Source organism: Arachis duranensis, chromosome 6 (genome assembly GCF_000817695.3).
Source record: "Arachis duranensis cultivar V14167 chromosome 6, aradu.V14167.gnm2.J7QH, whole genome shotgun sequence".
Classification (NCBI taxonomy): domain Eukaryota; kingdom Viridiplantae; phylum Streptophyta; class Magnoliopsida; order Fabales; family Fabaceae; genus Arachis; species Arachis duranensis.
The window spans coordinates 95,238,875-95,265,741 of record NC_029777.3 but is presented as its reverse complement, the minus strand read 5'-3'; the positions used below and the strand labels follow the sequence as shown (position 1 = coordinate 95,265,741).

At 32.1% G+C, this 26,867-nt stretch overlaps 1 protein-coding gene and 1 long non-coding RNA gene across 2 annotated transcripts; both read left to right on the top strand.

Annotated features, from left to right (window-relative positions):
- The first annotated feature begins 6 nt into the window (after positions 1–6).
- LOC107494762 (uncharacterized) lies at positions 7–2,226 on the top strand. The gene is made up of 3 exons (XR_001593363.3): positions 7–388; positions 1,672–1,841; positions 1,939–2,226. It is a non-coding gene; the product is annotated as an uncharacterized LOC107494762 (long non-coding RNA).
- A 20,129-nt stretch (positions 2,227–22,355) lies between these two features.
- On the top strand, positions 22,356–24,926 carry LOC110272786 (cation/H(+) antiporter 15-like). The gene is made up of 2 exons (XM_021125115.2): positions 22,356–23,147; positions 23,697–24,926. The coding sequence occupies exons 1-2, from the start codon at positions 22,356–22,358 to the stop codon at positions 24,924–24,926; spliced, it is 2,022 nt and encodes a 673-aa protein (XP_020980774.2).
- The last annotated feature ends 1,941 nt before the right edge of the window (positions 24,927–26,867 follow it).

The following is a 26,867-nucleotide window of genomic DNA, read 5'->3' as shown; positions in this document are numbered from 1 at the left end:
GGAGAGAGAGAGACAGGCGCGAGGGAGAAGGAAGCTCGCGACAGAGATGAAAGGGACCTTAGCCATCACCGTTGGTGTGGTCGGAGTCGCAGTCGTCGTCGTCGACAATTGAAGGTGCCGCCGTCGTAGTGGAAGAAGCCCAGAGAGAGAGATGAACAAGGCCCGAAGAGAGTGAGCGTCGCTGCCACCGCCATTGGAGATGAACCCAGTTGTTCTCTTGCTGTCGAAGGTATTGTTGTCACTGCTCTGGCTCAATTATGTATCGTTACTGTCGCTGTTTGGCTATTGCTGAGGTTTACTACCATCACTGGAGCTGCCGGGGAACCACCGTGGTTGTTGCCTAGGAAACGGAACGAGTGTGGGGTTTCCTTCCCTGTTCTTCAAACAGGTTTCAATTCAACTTCTCCTTTGGAATTTCATCTGTGTCTCAGTTATAACTAGTATTTTGCTTGAGTTCATTTGGTTAATTGTCAGACTCTATGACATTCTTGTTAATGGTTGATTTTGCTGAGAATTGACTGCTAAAATTATTTGTAATTTCTTTTTGTTTATGGATATCACTGTTGGAGCTGTTTGGAATTGTTTGATTGAATTGTTGACTGTATTTATGATTCGCTGCTTTACTGCACGTTTTTTATAAATATGTTGTTGGAGATATTGGGTTAATTGTGTGATTGTGTTGAGAAATTGGAAATACTCTAAGTTGCTGACTGTTTTGTTAGAAAATTACTGCTGTTAGTTGAGTTTAGGTTAGAATGAGGAATTTCTGGTTAGAATTGGATATGTTGGATTGTCTACTTGTAATTTACTGCACTTTAGACTAATTTTTGCTGAGAAAATGCTGTTGACATTGCGGGATTATACTTGGTTACTGCTGGTTTTGGTGACTTTCGATGTTGAAATTGTTTCGGTGATGTTGATTGCATTAATTCACTGCATTAAGGTTGTTTGTGCTGTAAACTTGCTGCTGTTAGTTGGATTAGAGTAGAATTAGGATTTTTTTATGTTAGTTCATACATAGATAAACATGTTATGCTTCTTGAGTCGAATTTTAATTTGTTTGGACTGGCTTGATCGAATTTTAATTGTGCACAATTGATGCTGATTTTGTGAATGGAGGTTGAATGAATACTTGGTTGTGATATTTGATTTGTTTAATGCCTTTGCACACTAAGTGTCTCAAAAAGTTTTTAATGAAATTTTTGGTTTAATGCTTGAAATCAATGTTTGTTTGCATGTGATTGGTATGCATTGATGTGATTATAAATGTTTATTCTTGATTATTTGATGGATATTGATGCTGAATTTGTGTCGTTCTTGCTGACATTACTGAATTCATGTGAAAGGCTGCTGAAAAATGTATAAGGCATGTATACTATTTCTGAAAAAAGTACCCAGGTAGTTGTTTCATTTTAAGTATATTCAAAATGAATAAGCCTTTTGAAAATAATCTGAAGTAATTACATGCTACATTATGTTTATTTGCAAGTTATTCTTTCCATTAGGCCAAATGCACATAAAATGCAAAATAAAGAATGCATTGTAGAGGCTAAAAGTGTTTTTTCCTATAATGATATTTAGTTAACCTATAATTGATTTATAAAGTCAACTGCATTAGCGTGTGTAGAGGCTGATGTGTTTTCCTGTTATCCATCAATGTCTTATTTGCAGGAAGGTGAGAACCCTGTAGAGGAAGCCAAGAAAAGCAACCATGTCCAAAGAAAAATCGAGAAACGCTAGAAAGATCGTAAGCTTTATCCTCATGTTGAAGAGCAGTTTGGTGGTGGGAGATTGCTGCCTTGCATTGCTTCTCGACCTGATCAATGTGGCAGGGATGACGGGTAATGCATATAACTATTGCTTGTTTGGGTTGCCCTGATTTTTGTCTAATTTGATTCTTGATCTGTTACTTATTTCATTCCTTCTTGAATGCTGCAGCTATATTTTGGAAAGTAAAGAGCTTGAATTTTATATGAAGAAAATCCAGAAGAAGAGAAAAGGTGCTGCCTCTATTCTCATACTTGTATTTTGGATGGGATGGAATAGGTCTTATAATGACTTTAGTTATCTACATGTAATATTTTGATGTGTTGTGTACTTTTTGAAAAGAGATTTTATTTGGTATTACATGTAATGGAAAAATTACACTCTATTTTGATTTATGTTGTTTAGACTAAAAACATATCTTAACTTATAATGAAATTCTTATGATTTAAATTTCTTGAATTTCTTATTTTTAGATTTATTTGGTGATTATCATCGTTTTGGGATGTGATTATGCTTTAAAAAAAAATTAAATCTCATAAAACAAAATAGGCTATGGTCACGGTTTTAAGGTGGGGTGACTATATAGGCTATGGTCACGACGAAAAACCGTGACCATAAATAAGGCTATAGCCACGGTTTTAAGGTGGGGTGACCATAGATAAGACTATAGTCACGGTTTTAAGGTGGGGTGACCATAGAGCTATGGTTACGGCAAAAATCGTGACCATAGATAAGGCTATGATCACGGTTTTATGGAAGGGTGATCATAGAGGCTAACCATGACCATAGATAAGGCTATGGTCATAGTGAAAAAACGTGGCCTAAAGTGTCAGAATTTGAAAATTGAAACCGTAACTATAGAAACCGTGACCATAGATAAAAAACCCGTGATCATAGACCTATGGTCACGAGAGAATAGGCCACGGTAAAAAGCCGTGACCATAGGTCCAAAACCGTGACCATAGATCTATGGTCACCCTTTTTACTAGCTATGGTCACGATTTTTTACCGTGACCATAGGTCTTTTTTTTGTAGTGGTCATTGAATATTTTGTTTGTATGTTATATCTTTTTTTGTTTCACTTTAATGAAAAAGGCATATATGTGAGGCATTAAGAAAAAGTCATAGAGAGAAAAGATAAAGAGAGGTAACTTGGAGAGATAAGCCAATATTTATGTCATATCTCTTTTCATTGTATTTATGTTTTGTGTCTTGTATCTAAGTTATATCCCTTGCTAAGTTAGGTAATCACTTAGTGTGTTGTGATTCTAGGGAGTGAACCTAACCAAATCAAGTTTAGGTAACAGCTTGGTTTATTCCTGATAGAATTAGGTTGAATCCTTGGGAATTGGTATATATAATACTTGAAAGAATAGCAAAAATTCCACCATTGTTATGGTGGAGACTGGATGTAGGTTGTATTACACAAGGTAGATGAACCAGGATACATGACTGTGTCATTTTCTTTTTTCCTGCTCTGATTATGTTTTCGCTCATTATGAGACAAAATAAAATTATCTCCTGAATAATTAATCTAATAGTCTGAACAGAAGCAAAGCTTTATTTTCTGGTTTGAGGATTAATTAATCAAGTTTAAAAGAAGACTATAGATTTAACCCCTCTTTCTCTAGGCCATCAATAATCTTAAATTAGTATTAGAGCCTAGTCTCAAAGATCAAGCTTCATAACTTGGAGAAAAGGTCCAATGACAAACAACATGGGTACAAGCACTACAGCCTACACACTTACTGAGGGTCAATCCAACATCAGACCACCTTTTTTTAATGGTAAGAACTACACCTTGAAAAGAAAGGATGTAGATCTTTGTACAATCTAATTACTACAATATATAGAAGATCGTTATAAATGGTCCTCAAGTTCCAACCAAGACAAATGTCAAAGGAGTGGTGACTCCAAAAGAAGAAGTCGAATAGAATGAAGAAGACAAGAAGAAGGTAGAGTTAAATGTCAAAGCTATCAACATGATACACTGTACTATCAGACTCGAGAAATATTGAAAGGTATCTAGATGCAAGACGGCAAAAAAGATTTGGGATAGACTCTAAGTCACTCACAAAGGTACCAAACAAGTCAAAGAAACAAGAATAAATATGCTGCAAAAAGAATATGAAATGTTCTCCATGAAAAAAGGAGAAACCATTGATGAGATGTTCGAGATATTCTCGATTATTATAAACAGTTTGGATGTTATGGGAATGGTCCACACTAAATAAACATTTGTGAAGAATGTTCTTAAAAGCCTTGCAAAAGAGTGAGAAACAAAAGTAACTGTGGTAGCCAAAAGCAACAATCTGCGTCCATTAACATATGATGAGTTAAGAGAAAAACTTCTTGCATAAGAAACTACACACATCAACTAAGATGCAAAAAGAAAAGGAGTGGCCCTAAAATCAAAAGTTGAGTTATTGGAGGATGATTCCAATGATAATTTTTCAGATGATAAAATTGTATTTTTGCTAGAAGATAAAGAAGGCTAATGCAGAGCAAAGACAAGAGCAGATGCTCGAGTTTAAAAAAGCAAAAAAGATATCTAAGCCAAAGAAACTGGTCACTACAAGTTTGACTGCTCTAAGCTTAAGCAAGAGGATAGAATAAAGAAAGAAAAGAAAAAAGTCCTTATGGTGTAACAATCCATATTTTTGAAACTTCTATTATAGATTATTTATGATTTATTCTATTAACTTGAACTTATTATCTTTATAGGACTACTTTATTAAAAATAATCACATTAATTTTATGATTTATTCTATTAGTTTGAATTATTTATTAAAAATTATTTTAATAAACAAAATTAATATTGATTCTTATAATTATTATCATTGAGTTTGGATTAATTAAGATTATTATATAATTTTACTATAATAAGATATTTTACATAATTGATTTTATGAAAATTAGAATTTAAATTAATTAAGATTTTTATATAATTTTTATTATTATAATGAGATATTTTGAGAAAAAATAAAATTATTATGATTATAATATTGATATTTTATTTTTATCCTCTTTAATTAAAATAATAATTTATTTAATAATATTATTATTGAGAAAAATCGGTCGGTATGAATAAATATCGGTACTCTTTGATGAACTTAGCTTTGCTAATGTTTTATCATATATCTTTTATTCTTATAATCATTATGTTACTAATGTCATTTATATTAGTAATTTATATATATTTATCTTTGTATATATTATTATTTATATTTTAATATATCTATTTTTTATAATTATGCATTTAAAATATTTATAATTTGATTCGTTGGCTCCACAGTTTCAAGACTTGACATCTAACCTAACTGTGACACATAATCATCATTTGTCACTTAATCATCATCTAGTCTCATCATTCTCTTTTCATTACCGAAGCATTTGGAGATAACGAAAAGAAAGAACTGAGAGTGAACGTAAAATCGGCTAACCTCCATTTGGGTTCGATTTTTTGAGATTCGTAATTCCAATAAAAAATCTAAATCGATTAAAGTGTTCATAATCTCTTCTTTCTCTTCACAATGGTACCACTTTTCACAAAGAAAAATCAACGATGATGTTGCTGATCTTCTATGCATGGTCTGATCAAGTGGGAATAAGGTGGAGTATCTGATTTTTGACATTTTTTTCTTCAATTTTTTGATTAGAAACCTATCCTAGTATTTTGGTTTTGGTGATTTTTATTTGGAGGTAAAATTTGATAATTTTTCACTAATTAAATATAAATGTGATAAATGAATATTGATTTGATTGATTATTGTTTGAATTTGATTGAGTTTATGTTGAATTTTGTTGAATTACTATTGTTTTCTTGAGATCTATGGTTCGACCATATGAGAACAGCCTAACTGGGGTATTATTGATGATTTTTGGAGCTGTTGTGATGCAGGTTGTTGATAAAAAAAATGATGAGTTTTGATGGTTGCGAGATTAAATTAAAAGTTGAAAAAATCGGTAGCTGAAAAACTCGAAAACAGATTTAAAATTAAATATATATTTTGAAAGATCACAAGAGAAGATTTCGATTTTGAGAAGGAGTTTTGTCACTAACACAACAAATATTTTTTGAATATGAAAATGTAATTTATTAAAAGATCGGAATTAAAAATTAGTAATTATATAAATTTTGGGATATTTTAAGTAATAAGTAAAAGTTTAGGGTTATTTTTAGAAATATGAAGTTAAATTAGAGATTTTATAAAATGTTGGGTTAAGAAGTGAAATATTTAAAAGTTTGAGATTTTTTAATTAATTTTTTTACTTATACTAATTTAACTAGTATATTTTATTAGTATATTTCTATTAAAGTTATTATTTTTTTATCAAATAAAAAAGAAAGATAAAATACTAAGATTTTCTAAAAGCATTAGTATAAAGTTAAATTGAAAATCTTAAGATTCTCCTTTTATAACACACTTAGGAAAGGACGATGAATGAGTGAGAAGATAATTTATATTGTTGAAATGTAAGAAAGTAAAGAAGAAGAATAAGAAAAGAAGAGAAAAGAAAACGAATCTAAAGAACCTCTGCTACAGGAGAGTAGGGAACAGAAAAGAAAAAGAACGAGACGAAAGGAAAGAGAACAAAAAGAAAATAATCAGAGATAGTGTATATTTGATACTGAAAACGAGCTAAGAATGAAAATGACTAAAACTAACTGAGAACTGAAAACTGAGAAACATATAGGGCTTGGTAAACGAGAACTAAATGATTGAAGGTTCGCCTGGCAAGGGCGAGGGTTTTGTCCTGCTTACCTAGTGCACGTACTGATTGATTGTTAAACTCCGGGACGCCCATGTACTGTTGATTTTTGTTTCCCAATGTGTGTATACTATAGCGTCTAGCTTTGCGATGATTGTCGGTGATCACGTACTGGTGGTGTTGTTAACCATATCGATACATATGCACGTACAATATGCAATAGAAAACCATATCTGAGACTGGTTCTTAGGTAATGTCGGGTTGTAGGGTGTAAACCAACACATGAGCTCACAGCCTGCATAGGACAGACATCCATCATACTTGTTTGCGCATACTTCTTTGTGATATGTGTTTCTGTGATTGTGTAAGTATGCTTCTTGACTCTTGCTTTATATGTATTCTGTGATTTGTGGTTGTTGGCTAAGTATAAGATAAAATGAACTTAACTGCTACCCCGACCCTACTAAGGACTTCTCAGTTCTTCCCCATCTTTTCAATCCTTTCAGCTACAGGTGTGAAGGCTTATTGTGAAGCTGTGGAGGCATAGAAGAATTTGTTTGCAAGTTGAGTTGTTATTAGAATTTATTTTCTCCTCGCCTTATTAGTTGAAGTTTTATTCAGAGGGGTAGGCTTGTATTTGTTGCTCATTGATTAACTATAATGTATTACTAGTAATCATGTAATTATTTTTCATTAAAAGTCTTTGTTGAACGATTTTTAATGATTAAAAATAAAATTTACTAGCTTTTTTTCTAAAACTGGAAATGTGTTAATGTCATAAAGACTTAATATTAAATAGATAATAAAGGAAATCAGGTCAGTAACACCTTCCTTTTAGTACGATCATGATGTGGTAGAAGTCGGGTCGTTACATACGGCCTCTTGGGGGGATCTAGAGAACGATTCTAATGATGAGGAAGAGTCTAACTTTGAAGCATAAGTCTGTCTCATGGCTGGTTACAATCAACTAGACGAGGTAAACTACTTTGATTTTTCCGTTGAAGATTTACATGTCATTATTGATGATCTAATTGAGCATTCTGAAAAATTGTTGAATAAATACAATAAATACAAATCTGAAAATGAAGTTTTGAAAGTTGAAAATGATTTCTTTAAAGATAAAGTGAAGGAACCGAAAATGCCATTGAACTTGTTAAAGAAAAAAGATTTTTAAAATTTGAAATTGAAAAATTTAAAGAAAAGCCCTTGGTTAATTTTTCACCGTATCACGTTGCAAAAAATGAAAAATTACATAAAGTGTTTAAAGGTCTAAAAAATAATTTATCAAAATTTGCACACAGTTTCAACAACTTAAACAAATTACTTGCTAATTAAAGACCTTTATTTGAAAATTTTGGTCTAGGTTACTTCACTAAAGTTGATGCTAAGTTTGAAAAATCATATTTTAATAAAATGCATCATTGTTAAGGACCAAACGTTTGTCAAAAAATTCTGTTATAAGCTATGTTGCTAAAGATGGTGCGGCTGCTAATTGTTTTATCAAAAGTGTTGCATCTACCTCAGAAACTAGAAAAATCAACACCTTTAATCACTTTCAAAATTCCACAAATAGAAATCATTGGTCAACATGCGATAAACTTGGTAATTCTTCTCTCTAATGCTTCATTGTCAAAAGAAGAATGGAAAATAAAGTATACAAGGTTATTTGTGACTTCAATGCTCTTAGGTAACTAAGATGGATTAACATCAAAGGATCCAAATTGATTTGGATACCTAAGGTCACTTAAGAATCTGTGCATATTTGTCTAGTATCCAAGAAGAAGAAAGACATGTGGTACTTGGATAGTGGATGCTCTAGGCACACGACTAAAAAGTCAACAATCTTCATCAAGCTCAACAAGTATAATGGAGGATTCGTGACCTTCGGTGATGATGATAAGGAAAAAATCATTACTATTAGAAAAGTAGGTAAAGATCTTTCTACTTTTATTGATGTTTTCTTAGTTATTGGGTTGAAACACAATCTTTTGAGTATTAGCCTATTATGTGATCTTGGTTATTGGATAATTCTCAAAAGATTAGAATGCCTTATTGTAGTTGAAAAATCTGATGAAATGTTATTTGTTGCTAAAAGATGTGATAATGTATATGGCCTCACTTTAGATGAACTTAAGAGTCAAAATGTAGCTTGTTTTCATTCTAAAAAATCTGAAAAATAGCTTTGGTACAAAAGATTGGATCATACTAGCATGTATCAAATTAACAAGCTTGTAAGAAGAGAATTAGTGAAAAGTCTTCCTAAAATCAAGTTTGATAAAGACATCACTTGTAATGTTTGTCAAATGAAAAAATAAACCAAGAGTTTTTTTAAATCAAAGAAAGACATTTCTATGAAAAGACCTCTTGAATGGCTACATATTGATCTCTTTGGTCCAACTAAAACTCAAAGTCTAAGTGGTAAATACTATGGCTTAGTAATTGTGGATGATTATACAAGATTTAGTTGAGTTCTATCTAGTACATAAAAATGATACATTTTCAGCCTTTGAAGTTTTCAACAAAAGAATTCAAAATGAAAAAGATTTAAAGGTTGTTTCTATTAGAATTATCATGGTAAAGAGTTTGAAAATCAATTTTTTTGAATCTTTTTGTGATGAACTTGGAATTTCACATAACTTCTCTTGTCCAAGAATACCCAACAAAATAGTATTGTGGAAAGAAGAAATAGAAGTCTTCAATAAATGGCTAGGGTCATGTTATGTGAAAGTGAAGTTCCTAAGTTTCTTTGGGCTGAAACCGTGAATACAACATGCTACATTTTGAATAGAACAATCATTATGAAGGTTTTTAAGAAAACCCTTTATGAGCTTTGGAAGAAAAATCTACCAAATCTAAAATACTTTCATATTTTTGGATGTAAATGCCTTGTTTTAAACACTAAAGATAATTTTAAAAATTTAATCCAAAGGCTTGTGAAGGTATTTTTGTTGGTTACTCTACAACTAATAAAGCCTATAGAGTATATCATCAAGATGCTAGGATTGTTGAGAAATCCATACATCTTATCTTTAATGATACTAATATTATTTCAAGTGTTCTAGAAGAAGATGATGCAACGAATCAATTGGAAGGTAACATAAGTAAAGTCCCAAATCAAGAAAAAGGTGAATCTGGACAACCTGTTTTTGAATTTGCTGCTACAGATAATTATACAGGAGACAATCTTATTTTATCTTTTAAAACTGCTGAAATTTCTGGGAGCACCAGCACCAATGAACCAGACTTGTCTGAATCTGTCTTTAAATTTTCAAGATCCCATGAATGAAAATTTTTAAAGAATTATCTACAAAAGTTCATCATAGAAAATCCATCACAAGGTGTCATCACAAAATCCTCTTCTAGAAGAGCAACTGAGAAAAATAATTTGGCATGTTTTTCTCAAATTGAGTTCTAAAATGTAAATGAAGCTCTTGACGAAGAATCAAGTATGGACACTTGTACCCAATCCAATTGGAAAAAAGGTGATGGGAACTAAGTGGATTTTTAAAAATAAATTGGGTGAAGATGGAAGTATAGTTAGGAACAATACAAGATTGATGGATCAAGGATATGATTAAGAGGAAGGAATAGATTTTGATGAATCATTTACACCAGTGCTCCGAATGGAAGCTATAATAAGGCTTCTCCTTGCATATGCTGCCCATTGTAGTTTTAAACTTTTTCAAATGGATGTAAAATATGCACTTTGAATGGTATTATAGATAGAGAAGTGTATGTGGCACAGCCTCCTAGTTTTGAAAATAAAAAATTTTCAAATCATATTTTCAAGCTTTCAAAAGTACTTTATGGTTTAAGACAAGCTCCACGAGTTTGATATGAAAGACTTAGTTCTTTTTTTTTTGAAAAATAATTTTTAAAGAGGCACCACTGACACTACCCTCTTCATTAAAAATTCTAATGATTTTTTTATCCTAGTACAAATTTATGTTGATGATATAATTTTTGGTTCAGCCGATGAATTCCTTTGTGATGATTTTAGCAATCTTATGACAAGTGAATTTGACTTGAGCATGATGGGTGAACTTATCTTTTTCCTTGGATTTCAAATTAAAAAACTACAAATGGTATTTTTGTTCATCAATAGAAGTATGCCAAAGAATTAGTTAAGAAATTTGGATTGGAGAATGCCAAATCCGTGGGCACTCCGATGCATCCGAACTTATAGTTAGAAAAGGATGAAACTGAAAAAGATGTTGATGAGACTAGGTATAGAGTAATGATAAGTTCTCTTATGTATCTTATATTCTTTAGACCTGACATTGTGTAAAGTGTTGGAGTTTGTTCAAGACTCCAATCACAACTAAAAGAGTCACATCTTTCTGCAGTTAAAAGAATCATTAGATATGTTCATAGAACATCTAACTTTGGTTTATGATATCCTAGGACTGATGATTTTTCTACAGTTGGGTATTATGATGCAGATTTTGCTGGAGATGGAGTGGATAGGAGAAACGCTTTAGGAGTTTGTTGCTTTCTGGACAGGTCCTGAACGTGTGGTCAAGAAAAATAGTCTTTTCATTTTTATGTCTACTGCTGAAGTCGAATACATTGTTGCCTCATCTTGTTGTTCCCAATTATTATTGTTAAAAACTCAGTTACCTGATTACAAATTGAGAGCAGATAATATTTTCTTGTTTTGTGATAATATGAGTGCCATTAATATCTTCAAAATTTCTATTTTACACTCAAGGACTAAATATATTGAAGTGAGATTTCACTTGATAAGGAAACATGTTCAAAGTGAGAATATTGATATTCAATTTATTAAATCGGAGGAACAACTTACTGATACATTCACAAAACCTTCGACTAAAGATAGGTTCTGCAAATTGAGAACTAATTTAGGAATACGCTGTTATGAATATTTGTTTTAATCTTGCTGATGTAGTGTGTGAAGTTTTTGTCTCACAGGTCGAAATGAGACATTTCTGGACAAATGAAGAGCTTTCCAAAAGAGAACATTAATTCTGGATTCTAATTTTGAAATAATTTTCAAGAAGGCCAAACAGTCTATTCTAATATCAAGTGGTCTTATGTGTTTCCTTAAACTCAACCCTTCTTGAGTCCAATATGAGTTTGTTTGTATGTAAGTGGGCCTCTGGTGCGGTATTTTACAACCCACAAACTAACCGGCAAGTGCACCGGGTCGTACCAAGTAATACCTTACGTGAGTAAGGGTCGATCCCACGAGAATTGATGGATCAAACAACAATAGCGTTTGATAGGATTAGTTAGGCAAGCATAAAATGGTTTTGAGATATTCAAAGAACATTAAACAGTACTTTAAAATTTTCAGAAAGCAAGCAGCAATGAGTTGGGAATAAAATATTTGAGAAAGCAGTTAAGGTTTCAGAGTTATCTACATTTAAACGTTTTTTTTACAGCACTACATTCTTTAGTCAGAACTATTGTTTCATCTCCATTTAAACGTTTTTTTTTACAACAGCTCCTTCATGAACTTGACATAGATAGGCATTTGCTACAAAACCTCAGCAAAAGGAATATTGATTTGTAACTTTCTGAAGATTTCCAAGAACTTTGTAAACTGCTTGTCCTTGGTCTCCTTTTGAAGTCTCTGAGGATACGGCATCTTAGGCTTGTACTCAGGAGCATTTGGCAATGTAGGATGAGTGTTAAGAGAGTCTGGGAATGGATTGTCTGCATGCTTTGGAGTGGCGTGCTCCAATTCTCCCTTCTTATCCTCTGGAGCTTCTTTTTCAACTAGCTTTTCATTGGCCTCAGCTACTTTGCCACTTCTCAATTGAATAACCTTGCAATCGTCTCCTGGGTTCACCACTGTATCACCTTGAAATGTACTTGCATACCTCTCAAGTATTTGCTTGCTCAGTTGGCCCACTAGCACCTCTAAATTTCGAATGGAGGCTCTGGTTTCTTGCAGAACTTGTGCTTCCGTACTTGCCACTTGTCCACTTATCACAGAGATAGCCTTGCATTCCTCTCTTAGATTTGGAATTGTGTTACCAATAAGGCTATTAGTGGTCCTCTAATCAATTTCATTAACTCTGGTGGCTATTTGACCCATTTGAATCTCCAGGTTCTTGATGGACGCTCTGGTTTCCTGTCTAAAACCTGTCAATATTGCTTCCAAATCATTGTTCTATTAGAAACCGCCCTTAGAACTATTGTTGAAGTTCTGAGGTCTCTGAGGTTGATCCCTCCATCCAAAATTTGGGTGATTTCTCCATCCCTGGTTGTATGTCTTAGAATATGGATCATTGTTGGGATTCCTAGGACCACTCCCCATGTAATTCACGTATTCAAAAGAAAGTTGAGCATAATCATAATTATCATTTTGCACAAAATTACCTGCCATGTCATAGGAGATTTCTTGTGGTAAATTTTGTGTGTTGATAGCTGAGACTTGCATGTCACCCATGTGTTGAGTAACTAGATTTATTTGCTGAGACATAAGCTTGTTCTGAGCAAGATATCATTAAGAGCGTCTACTTCTATGACACCCTTCTTCTGAGGAGTCTCAGAGTTCACAGGATTCCTGTTAGATGAGTATAAATATTGGTTGCTTGCAACCAATTCAATCAGCTCAATAGTCTCCTCTGGTGTCTTCTTCTTGTGCAATGAACCTTCTGCAGAGTTGTCTAAGCACATCTTGGACATTTTTCCTAAACCTTCATAAAATATGTCTAGTTGTGTCCATTTGGAGAACATGTCTGGAGGACATTGCCTAGTCAGTAGCTTGTATCTCTCCCAAGCTCCAATTGCATCATAGGAATTACAAAAAAAGGGTTCTTTTTTTTAAGTATCTAAACTCTCCTTGGGTTGAGAATCTAGTCATAGCTTTGCTCCATTCTTCAGAGCAAACGGGAAGAGCATGAGTTTGTACACATTTGGGTTTACTCCATTTGTCTTCACAGTATCACAAATTTGCAGAAAACTAGAAATAACCGTGATACTAGCAGTTTTGTTGCACCAGAGTGACCAGTTGAGGCTTCAACTCAAAGTTGTTCGCAGTAATAGGAGGCACCACAATGCTCTTTCCATACAGATCTGCAGTAGGAGCAGAGAAAGAGCTAAGTACTCTCCTTTGTTCATTCCCATTCGGGTTTGTCGCATGGGTATTATCAGTATTAATTGGATCCATAGTGGATTCTGCAGCCTTGTAAAGTTTTGCTTGTTGTAAACGCCGCCTGAAAGTCCCTTCAGGTTCAGGATCAAAGTCTAAGACATGTTCTTTGTCTCTGTTCCTGCGCATAAACAAACAGAAAACAAGAAAAGATGGGAATCTCTACGTCAGAGTGTAGAAAATTCCCAGTGAGGTAATCTGTGTAAAATAATAAAATAAAAATACTAAATAAAATAAATAATAAATAGGTAACACCAAACTTAATTTCAGAAATTAAGAAAAATGTTGGTGCTATTTATTTATTTAAAAATTTAAATTTTTTTTCGAAATTTTTTAAAATAGATTTTAATAAAATTAAAACAAAACGCCTAATCTAAGCAATCAAATAAGTTATAGTTGTTAATCACTATCAATCCCCGGCAACGGCGCCAAAAACTTGCTGCGGTATTTTACAACCCACAAACTAACCGGCAAGTGCACCGGGTCGTACCAAGTAATACCTTACGTGAGTAAGGGTCGATCCCACGAGAATTGATGGATCAAGCAACAATAGCGTTTGATAGGATTAGTTAGGCAAGCATAAAATAGTTTTGAGATATTCAAAGAGCATTAAACAGTACTTTAAAAATTTCAGAAAGCAAGCAGCAATGAGTTGGGAATAAAATATTTGAGAAAGCAGTTAAGGTTTCAGAGTTATCTATTTTCCAGATTAGCTTTTATTACTAATTAATTTAATCATGCAAGATTTAATTTCATGGCAAACTATATGTGACTAGACCCTAATTCCTTAGATCTTCCTAGTCTCCTCTAAAATTCATTAACTGCCAATTCCTTGTTCAATTAATTCCAATTAGAGGGTGATGATCAATTTCTAGTTTATATGCCAAAAGAATCCTAATTATCCAAAAATAAGGGGATTATATGTCACGTATCCCGTTAAATACAAACAATTAAAAATTCAGTATAATATGTTTTCAAGCTGTTGTTCAAGTAAAGAGCTTTTCCAAGTTTTACAAGAACTCAATTAGAACATGGGTCATACTTCCGTTCCACCCATATTCATAAAATAAAGAACGAAAACAATTATTAAAATATAAATCTAAACATGAATTAAACTAAAAAGATCAAACGAATCAATCCATGAAATTAGACAGAGCTCCTAACCTTAACAATGGAAGATTAGTTGCTCATGGTTCAAAGAAAAAAATAAGGGTTCTAGTAAAAATGTATTGTACTCTTTATCTGATGGCATCAGATCTCTTTTTATGACTAATCCTAATAAATTTAAAATCTAATTATCTAAAATTAAAAATAATATCTTTTCCTAAAAGATAAGATTTAAATTTAAATTCGAATTAATTAACAAGTCTTCAGCTGATGGGTGGGGACCACTTGATTTGTCCATTCTGCAGCTTCTAATCTGTGTTTTTTGGGCTAGAAATTGGGTCAAAACAGCCCAGAAATCGTAACCCCGCATTTTCTGTGTTTTTCTGCACGTGGCGTATGTCACACGTACGCGTGAGCGTCGATGGTCTTTTCTGCGAGTCACGCAGATGCGTCGTTAAGCAAATCTTCAAATCACACGTACGCGTCAGTCACGCGTACGCGTCGCCATGGATACTTCCAGTTCACGTGCACGCGTCAAGCACGTGTCAGGCACGCGTGCACGTCGCTCCTCGCAACCATCTCGTTTGATTCTTGTGCTGCAGAAACTCCATCAAATTCCGCTGAATGCTACCTAAAATAAACAGTATTGCACAAAACTCAAAATAGCATCCATAATGGCTAAAATATAATTAATTCTTGATTAAACTCAACAATTTAAGTGCAAATTCACTAGGAAAAGATAGAAAAGATGCTCACACATCAGCCTCATAAATCATACATTAAAAACTTTTTTATTTTTTACTTTTTTTGCATTTCAAATCATTATTTTAAAATGGAACTTTTTCAATCTTGGGTCAAATCCTTTTCAAATCAACTCTTTTTGGGTTCTGAACTTCTCGTTCTCCAAGAACTCTCTTAAACTTGTAAGAGTTGTAAACTTCTTTATATATCTTGCATGCTTCTTCATATTTCTCATTCTCATCATTTTATTTTTCTTAAAAAAATTGTAACACCCTTGTATCATTAAGATAAGGAAGAAAACTACTACCTGAAAAGGTACATTTACTCATAAACTTTCTAAAATTCCTGAAAGTTCTCGTATACCATCCCACAATCATATCCACATTCATTCTCACACTCCTTCTCCATCTAAGTCTCCTTCTCACTCTGAACCGATAGCTGTCACCAAAACAACTATCCATCATCCTTCCGCTTCTCAGGCAGCTGAACCATCAAATGCACCTCCTCACTCCAATGCTTCAAAGGAAAAACATCATGTGATTGAAAAAGAGCCCCATTCTTCTCCTGTTTGTGATTCCTCTCGATCTAAACCTAAGACTACTCCTCGTCCTCCTCATCTCAGAAAGGTAACCATCGTATCCCTCTTTTCTCTCTCAAAAAACCCTCTGATAATGATTCTTTTGCTTTCAAATCTCACTTTGTAAACCCACCTCACTTACATTGTATCCCTCTTCGTTTTTTATATGCTATGAACTTTGAGTTTCATAGGGAAGTTGTTATACATAATTCTTTGTGCCCTTCTTATCTCATTGATCTTCCTGCTTTGGAAAGGAAAGAACTTGACTTTGTGAAAAATCTTGTTTTTCTAGACGGGAATTATCTGTTTAAAATAAAAAAATTTGTTTACCCTGATTTTGTCTATGAATTCTATGCTAATATGAGTTATCATAATGAAAACGTTCACTCTTATGTTAAAGAGAGTGAATTAAATTTGAACAATGAAACTATCAGTGAAGTCCTAGGGTATTTTGATGTTGGTGTTAACGCATATATTTCGGAAAAATGGGATGAAAACTTAGGTCTTTCATACCAAGATGCCCAAGCTTCTGTCTCTGAAAACATCTCTCTCATTGAAGATCTCGCTCCAACCCATAAAGTTCTTGGTCCTATTCGTGCACAACTCCATCACATTATAAATCACATAATCCTTTCTCAAAGCGGTTCCTATTAAAGGGTTTCATTTTGTGACACACTGATGTTGTATGCTATTATTATGAAAATTAAATTTTTCTTTGCTTATTTGATGATGAGGCATATGTATGACTACATAAAGAGTGATAAGAATCTATCACTTTTCTATGGCATATTTTTAACCTGTTTCTTTGAATTTTTTGGTGTTAACCCTGTCCAATGAATCATTTGAAAAATAAAAACTCTTACCTAAAAGGGGGTGGTGTAGTGAAACAACAAAAGAAAGGACTAATCATCAGATCTGAAAGAGTGATTATTGATGAATAAGAAGAGCTTGATGACATTCCTCTTCAATCCACCATTGGGACATCAGCCTCCATTGGACACAAATCTCTTCTATATGGTGTAAAGGATGTTATGTAGAAATTTGTCAACTTGTCTAATCATCTCATCTCTTCGAGCCAACAAGAGAAAAATCTAGCTATTCACAATGAAAATGCATAGTACAAATCAAGGGATAGAGTTGCAGTGCTCTTGAAGTATGTGGACAATATTCATGAAGATGACACCATAGCTACTAATTAAGAAGAACCACTAGATACTGAGGATGAAGGCTCTAATGCCTAGGGATGTCTCATGTTGAAAATGTTAAAATTTTATTGAACTTACTTTTATGAGACAATTTGGTTTTAGCTACTATTTTTCTTGTTTTTTGGATAACTGTAACTCTTAACTAAACCTATACTATTTATCTGCTTATGTTGTCTTTGCCATCTGATTTGTCTTTTGCAGGTTTGAACTGGTTACCATTTTCCTCCCTTGATGATAAAAGGGAGAGTAGTGTAGTCATGAATAGGATAAATTGATATATAGATAATATGTTTTGCTGATTAATTTGCTCATGTTTAATGATATTCTCTTATATATACTGCTAAAATTTTGCATATCAGCATGACATATGTGTTGTTGTAGAGAAGCTTATATTAAAGGGGAGTATCTCTTGTGAAAGAAAGAGGGAGCAGATCAACATTTGAAATGGTATCATCGAAGGGAAGTCTTTAATCTGAATCTAGTATTTCATTCCCTTTATTTCTATTTTAAATGGTATTTGTTATCAAAGGAGAGATTGTTGAGTTTAATAAATAATAAAATCAATGATGATGACAAACATTATATTAGTATGGGTTGAAAGTTTAATTTGTGTTTGATCCAGGTAGCAGGTCCAAATCATTTGTGCAACCCAAACAATAGAACCAAGTCTCTGAATCCTAGCCACTTGGACCAAGCTCAAAGTCTAGCCCATTGCCTTTATGAAAGGGAAAGAATCTTGTTGCTGGTGGAGCTTTGAGGCTTCGGATAAAGCACAAAGAAGAAAAGAAGGGTTCACTTTTTCAATATAACATCAAAGAAGAAACGAGAAAAGCAAAATCTTGGAGGCTATGTCAAATCAAAATAGATCCAAAATCAATTTGCTCAAGTCAAGCATAATCAGAAGTAAAAAGGAAAAAGTTTTCATTAACATGTAAGTCAATTACTTGTTGAATCCACCTTCTTTCTGCACATGCATTTCGGGTAACAAAAGAAAAATAGAGTCTACTTCCTTCTGTTGTGAATCAATGGCTAATATTGATACTTGGGGACAAAGTACAAGATTAATAGTTTTGATTTATCAAACCCATTGAGGATCTGTTACCAATGAAGCCACTGCTGCCCATCTATCTTCTGCGCTGCTTAACTTTGTTTCTCAAGTCCTGATTTTCTGTCTGAATTTATGGAAAGAAGAAGTTTTCAGCTGGCTCAATATTCAATGTGTTGACTCAGTTCAGCAAACCTTACCCTTGACAACTGTACTCCATACAAAAAGAAAAAATCAACTTCATTTTTTAGCAAAGAGAGATTACCAGAATCTGTGTTTCATTGGTTGCTTCTCTATTGTTCTTGCTCAATATTTTGAATAGTGTTTCTATATCAAAGGAACATTTTGCCAAAATAGAGAGCTACATATAACAGAGCTGAATCTGGTTCATCCTATAGCTTCAGAGTTGATCAACATCATCTCCTTCATGATTTATCATTGAATATTTTATTGTATGTTATATCTTTCTTTGTTTCACTTCAATGAAAAAGGTATATATGTGAGGCATTAAAAAAAAGACATAGAGAAAAAAGACAAAAAGAGGTAACTTGGAGAGAAAAACTAAGATTTATGTCATATCTCCTTTGATTATATTTCTGTTTTTTTTGTCTTGTATCTGAGTTGTATCCCTTGCTAAGTTGGGGAGCACTTAGTGTGTTGTGAGTCTAGAGAGTGAACCTAGCTAAATCAAATTTAGGAAGAAGCTTGGTTTGTCCTTGATAGGATTAGATTGAGTCATTGGAAATTGGTGTTTGTAATACTTAAAAAGATAGTGAAAATTTTACCACTATTATGGTGGAGACTGGATGTAAGCTGCATTGCAGAAGATAGCTGAACTAGGATACATGGTTGTGTCATTCTCTTCTTCCCTGCTCTGATTCTGTTTTCACTCATTATAAGACAAAATAAAATTGTCTCCTTAATAATTAATCTTGCAGTCTAAACAGAAACAAAGTTTCATTTTCTGGTTTGAGGATTAATTAATCAAATTTAAAAAAATGTCATAAATTCGATCCTTTTCTCTAGGCTATCAAGAACATTCAGATTCCATGAAAAGATATCAATTTAAAAATCAAATCCTAGATTTTTGAAGAGTAGACTACCAAAATACTATCCGAAAATTTCCATTGCTCACAAAACAGATTTTAAAAGATGCTAATGACAAATAAACTTTCAAAAGATTTAAAAATATGAGAAAAAGAACTAAATATTAAATATATTCTAAAAAAATAATTTTAAAGTTTAAATTTTGATGCAAATATTTTCAATTATTATTATAAAAAAAATATTTTCATCTTTAAAATTTGATAATCTTTTTGTCAAGTGAATTTAAAAAAAAAAGTTATTGTGAATGATTACTTTTTTTGAAAAATAAAAAAAAAATTAGAAATCAAATTTTACTCTAAATTTTTTGTGCATCTTCTAAATATTTATTCAAGTGTTGCCATAAAAAAATAGAGCTAATAGATAAGCCATTTCTTATATATGAATTTTTTTTGCTACTTACAAAAAAAATTAATATTTATGAATTATTTTTATCGTATTTTTAAATTATTCAAAAACTGTTTTATCGATAACATCTTTTAGGAATCTTTTTGTCAAAGGATAGAATCTTTCGTCAAGCACCGAATTAGTAATTAACCTGGTTCTTGAATTGAGAGTGCTACAACAAGGCGTTTTATTCACCCTATCAACACTATTTTCCTCCTCTAGAGTCAGGTTAAACCTAGTTTTAGGAATTGTTTCACAATATTCTCAAAGGAAGACCAACCCTTCCATAGTAAAAGGACGAAGGCAACAACTGCATTGACGGTAATAAGGGGTGTGAAGTAGTGACCCTGCCTATGCTCTGCTAATATATTTGGGGAGAAGATTTAGATATGCATATTTTCTTTTTATCCCCAAATTTGGGCCATTTTTGTAAATATGTATATTTCGTACTTGTAGTTGTTTTTCAGTGTCCAACATAGCAATTTGCGAAAAGCGTGTCTTTTAATGCTATAAAGAAAAAGTGAACACTTAAGTTGCATAAAGAAGTGGTGTGAATATTCTCTTAAAAAATGAAAGGTCTTAAATGGAATAATAAAATAATCTTATAATATGGTTACTCTCGATATGTGTATTTATAGTGAAATAAAACATGTGAATGCTTTTAATTTGCTGGGGGTAAAAAGAGTTGCTTATGAATTACTAAACTATACAAAAGATAGCATAGCATAGGAGATAGCATGGGAGATGTGTGATGAGAGTGGTGACATTCTTGTTTCATATTCATGATGGAGTTGGAGACCATTGTCTTTGGTTTATGAAATTAAAGCTATCTTTCTTTTCCAGGTAAAAATGTATAAGTAAGAATGCCAAAAAAAATTATAAAATAAAAAAAGAAAGTAAAACAAAAACTTTATTTGCAATTTCTGATTTAAATGATGTTTTTTGATAGAGAATAGATTATTCGTATAAAAAGTTAGTTAAATTATACAATTGGCACGCAGAAGTAAGTTAATTATCAACTATTACGATTTATTCCGTTAGAATGTCATCACAAATTTTGTTAAGAGTCTAGGAAATTAGTTATTCCGCTACTTCATATCAATAATTAAGTTAATTAGTTTGTGCATAAACTAGACTTGTAATACAAGTAAGATTCACTATTCTAAACAAGAATTCATTTTCTAAAACTCCAAACTCAGAACAATTGGTTTTATTACCATCTATTCTCTTTCTCTTAACTATTTTGTGACAATATAAATTAATAATATGTGGCGTGTGCAACCATAAAAGTTAGTAAGTTATATACTACGCGGTGTGTTATTGATAAAAGTCATAAAACCAAAAAACCGATTTGGATAAAAAGACGGACCAAGAGTCAACAATAATTACTAACTTGGGAAAATCCGTGTTCCTTTAAATAGAAGAATATATTTTCGATGGTGCATAACATTGAGTTCAAATCTTTATTTCTACTTGGTCAAAAAAAAATTGATAAAATTGAAGAACATTTGAAGAAGAAAAGTATATATGGGAGACGTTCTTCCCCTTGCATGTTATCCAGTTTCTGTGAGTGAAGCTAATAGAATATGGCAAACGGGTAATATCATAGACTCTCAGCTTCCTACTCTGGCCTTTCAAGTTGCCTACACTGTTTTCGTAGCCTGCCTTTTCTTCCTTCTATTCAAACCCTTCCATCAATCTCGCCTTATTACATACGTCTTTGTAAGTATCTATCTATATCTCCATGCATCCTTCTTCTTCATTTCTATTTTCTTTTTCCCAACGTAATAAGTTAATTCCAGATAAAAAATTGACAATTTAGTTTTCACATCCTAAAATCAAAGGTTCTCAAAGCCAAACCGATGATCAAATCAATAGAATTAAATGTTCAAATGTTTAAAGATTCAACCGAAGTTTAACTTGAATTGAATCAAATATAATAAAATAATATATTTATGTATAAAATATATAATTTAAAAAATTATTTTTTTGGTATTATTATTTTAAACTAGTTAATTACTAAAAATTCGTCGTTGGATTAACTGAATTTTTATTTCTTTTTAGTAATTTTTATTATAAATTAGATTGGTTTGATGGTCAATTTTTTGTTAATCGGATTGAAACGGTCAGTTCAGTCCAATTCTTATAATTGGATCTAAAATATTATAAGAATTTGTTTTTAATAAAATAAAAAAATGAATTATTATTTTACAAAGAAAAAGTTAAGAAGGTACTTATCTTTAATATGCCTATTTATTTTATTATTAGAGACATGATTAAAATTTTCTCTCTGTGCAATGTAAATTTTATTAAAGATTGTTCGGAAGATTTTGATTTAAGACTCTAATAATTTGTTGGGTTTCTAATTTATAGGCAGGTTTCCTACTAACTCCACCTCTCCTGAGAAGATTTGAATTCCTGTTTGCTTTAGTTTATCCTATAACTGGGATAATGAATGTTGAAGTTATCTCAAACTTTGGCTTGATTTACTATGCGTTCCTCAATGGCTTAGAGATGAACTTGGATACAATTCTCAAAGCCAAAAAAGAAGCTACAAGCATTGCAGCTGCTGGAATAATCTTTCCTATGATAGCAGGATCAGGATTATATGCTTTACACCGAAGATTTTATATCAATAATATTTTCAAGCTTGAAGAAGTTTCAACTCATGTTTATTTAATTTGGAGTTTAGTTCTCTCAGTTACAGGTTTTCCAAACCTGGTAGAAATTCTTTCAGAGCTCAAGCTTCATTACACTGGCCTAGGCAAAGTTGCCTTAACCGCCGCAATGATTATTGACACCTACAATTGGATTCTTTTCACATTGTTGATTCCATTCTCAACTTATAGTTCAAATGCAATTTATTCAGTGCTAAGCACAATAATGTTCGTTATCGTGTGCATCGTTTTGGTTCGTCCTATAATAACAAAGTTTCTTGAAAAAAAGACAGAGGAGAATGAATTGGATGAGTACCAACTACTTTTTGTGGTGATGGGGCTCTTGTTGTGTTCATATGTTACGGATATTATTGGTACACATGGCATTGTTGGTGCTTTTGTGTACGGACTAATTTTACCTCGTGGGAGATTTGCTGACTCGGTTATGGCGGTTTCTGATGATTTTGGTACCGGCTTTCTAGCATCAATTTACTTTTCTGGGACTGGAATGAGATTTATGATTTCATCTGTTTTTTCTCATGCAAATTGGAAATTGACATTCCTCGTTGTCATCTTATTATGTGTCACAAAGATATTGGGAACTTTATTTGTCACCTCCTTATTTGGTAGGCCCGCCAAAGATGGTTTTGCCATAGGATTGCTTCTCAACACCAAAGGTGCCTTAGCTCTCATATTGCTAAGCATTGCTTGGGATAAGATGGTAATTTTCTATTCTTTTACCATACTATTTATTTATTTATTTAGCAAGCTATCAATTAATTTCTTGAAAAAATTATGACACTACTCGGTTTAATTTTTGAAAGAAAAAAAAATACACGTGTAGATATTTAATGATGAAAACTCATTTTAGTCAAACAATAGAATTATAGAAAGCTAATGAATTGATATTTACAGTACACTCAATTTATTTATATATTATTTAAATTATTTTTAATATATATTTTATATCGTAATTAATTTTTTAGAAAAGTACTAAACGTCAGTAAATTTCGTAATTTATATCTATTAATTAGTAATTATTAGTATTTTTAATAGTGTGAGATTAGATTTAATAATATACGATTGCTTATTTTTCTTTTGTTGATTAAGTACCGATTAAATTTTAATAAAATTGCTGGCATATACTTTCTTTTATTTGTTATACACATATAATAGCTAGTTGTTTGTTAAATAATTTGTAATAGTTATTTAGACAGAAAATGTGCGTATATTCAATTAAATAATTGATTGTTGAAAATGATGGTTGTAGATTTTTTTTGCACCAACCTATGCTGTTCTTATTTCTGCTGTTCTTCTAATGACTATGGTAGTCTCTCCCATCATCAACCTGATCTTCAAGCCAAGAAAGCGGTTCCAACAAACGAAGCTAAGAACCATAGAAAGGCTAAGAATTGATGCAGAACTCCGAATGTTAGCATGCGTCCACACTAACCAGCACGCCACAAGCATGATCAACATCATTGAACTCTTCAGTGCCACAAGACTCTCCCCTGTATACGTTTTCGGCTTGTACCTTGTCGAAATCACAAACCGTGCCACCGCACTTGTTGTTGCTCATATGGACAAGCCGACTTCACAGCTCGGAGGCCAAACTGCCTTCACCCAATCACAGGTGGAGTTAGAAAACATTACTTTTACCTTCGAGGGTTTTGGAAACAGAGCTGGTCATGATGCTTTCAGGGTCGAGACCACCAGCTTGGTCTCGGCCTACGAAAGCATTCATGAAGATATTTTCAACTCCGCCAGAGAAAGAGGCGCAAGTTTGATTCTCCTTCCGTTCCACAAACACTTAAGTAACGGTAATTTGCTTGAAACAACGAACTCCGTGTATAAGGATATAAACAAGAGCGTAATGCAAAATGCGCCTTGTTCTGTGGGAATCTTCGTTGATCGGAATCTTGGATCGTTTTCCAAAACCAAGCTTCGTATTCTTATGGTGTTTGTTGGAGGCCCAAACGATCGCGAAGCTTTAGCGATTGCATGGAAGATGGCTAGGCATCGTAATGTTGAACTATCGATGATTCGAATTCGGTTGTTTGATGAACCTGTGGAAATAGAATCAACTCATTTTGAAGAAGCACGTGGGATATTATCGTATGTAATGGATGAAGAGAAGCAAAGGGAGTTGGATGAAGGGTATATAAGTAAATTCAGATACACTGCTGTGAACAATGAGGATTCTATATCTTACTCGGAGGTTGATGTCCATACAAGTGAAGATGTTCCTAGAGTCTTGAAGGAACTTGATCAGAACGGTTGTGATTTGTACATTGTTGGACGAGGGTATTATAGGAACTCTAAAATATTCTCAAACTTATTGGAATGGTGTGAATGTGTGGAATTAGGAGTTATTGGGGATATTTTAGCATCAAATATTTTTGGTTCAAGCTCTTCTGTTTTAGTTGTTCAGCAATATGGTTTTGGAGGAATGGAATTTGGGAAGAAGAACTCTGCAAAACTCATTGTCAAGACAGAATAAGAGTGCATTAGAATTTAGGATTGAATTCTATTGGAAAAAAAATGAACATCAAAGCTATCTACTAGTGCAGGTTTGAATATTTGCTTTTTTTTGTTTTTTTTGTTTTTTTTTTTTTAAATACAATGTCATTGATGTGGATATTGGAAATCTCTTAGTTTTTTTAAGATAGTATTTAGAAGAAAGACTAAGACGGAGTGACAAAGACTGAAATAAGTTTTAATACTGTATTTGGTGTAAAGTGAGAAATAGAGACTAAATAAGAATGAAATTCTAATTTAATTTGCACAAAGAATAAAGTTGAAATTAATTAATTGAAATGAGTGTATTTTAGGTATAAAATGTTATTAAAATTTCAGTCTCATTTTCAAAAATTTTAATTTTCTATGTTCTTACTTTTTAAAAATACTGAAATATTAAAATTTTAAAGATAAAGACTGAAATTTTAATACCAATCTTTAGGTCAATATATAAATATAATATTAAGTTTCAGTCTCTTAATTTCTGTCTCAATACCTTAAAATAAACACTATCTAATTGATGTGGATATTGGTCATATTACTAGTACAGAAAACTCATGAGTTGTGGTGCTCTCCATCTTATATAGTTGGGGTCAAGGAGTACTTGAGAAATGATCAAGGAAGAGCAAATTTTACTTGCCTCCTTGTTGGTATCGGATGGTTGGATATCCGTATATAAGAAAAGGACCATTTTATTTATTTTATATTTGTTATTTTGCATGTTCAAGGGTTCCTATTCTTTAGATCATTATATGAGGAAATATATGTACAACTATATGGTTGTTATAGCTCGCCACTTTGGATGTTATAAACAATGAAATTTAAAATGTTAGATAGTTAGATACATGTATAGTAATTATAAAGGCCAAAATTGGGCGCTTTTTATTACAAATGTGTGCTAAAAGATAATAAAACATAAAATAATTAATTTAATTAGACTTTATTTTTCTTTGTTTAATACTAAATATTTTAGCAAACAATTAAGACTTAACTATGTCTTCACTGTTTCTTATTTGATATAATTTTTTTTATCTGCAAAACTACAATGTAAAAGTGTAAAAAAAAAATTATTTATCTAAATAATTTATTGTAAATTAATATTGTATAAGACTTAAAAAGAGTGTATTTGAATAGCAAACATTTGAATTATTCTCTTTTTTTATTATCATCTCTTCTTCTTTTTCATTAAACACCACACAATTAGTTTAACAATAATAAAAACACATAATTTAATTTTAAATGATATCAAAATTTTTTGTGAATGACACAAAAAAAATCTTAAAAAATTTTAATTTTTTCTTAGTTAAATATGACACAATTAGTTTAACCATAACAAAAACACATAATTTAGTTGTAAATGACACCGAAATTTTTGGTAAATAACACAAAAAAATCTTTAAAAATTACAAATTTAAAATCGACTCACTCAACTAACAAATTACATTTAAATGTATTTTAATCAAAAGACACATCAAATTATTACACTTAAAAAATTTTAATGTTAAAATTAAAAAAAATTTTGTGTCTTGGTAAAATATTTTGGTGTTACTTTTTTTATAAATTATAGATAATTCAAAACAACTGCTCCTCTGCTTCTCCTTCTTTTCTTGTTTTACCCCTTTTTTTCATATTCTTATAATTTTTGTTTCACTCTCTTAACTGAACTTATGTTACGTTTAAGAAATTTTAGTGTTAAAATTAAGAAAAAGAGAAGAAAAAAATCAAACAAAAAAAAATAAAAAAATACTGTAATAACCACCATGCATGATAAAGAGGAGGAGGAGGAGAAGAAATAAATAACGCTACAATAGCAATAGTAGTAAAAGAACGACAATGAGGGAGAAAACGCACAAAGAAAAAAGAATGCAAAAAAGAAGTGCGTATTTTACGGACATATTGTGTGGGTAATTTTTATTAAGTTTGA

Excerpts from the sequence above, each read along its gene's own strand:
- LOC110272786 (XM_021125115.2), top strand. The coding sequence starts at position 22,356 with ATGATAGCAGGATCAGGATTATATGCTTTACACCGAAGATTTTATATC. Across the intron at positions 23,148-23,696 it reads GCATTGCTTGGGATAAGATG|ATTTTTTTTGCACCAACCTA; the intron begins GTAATTTTCTAT and ends TGATGGTTGTAG.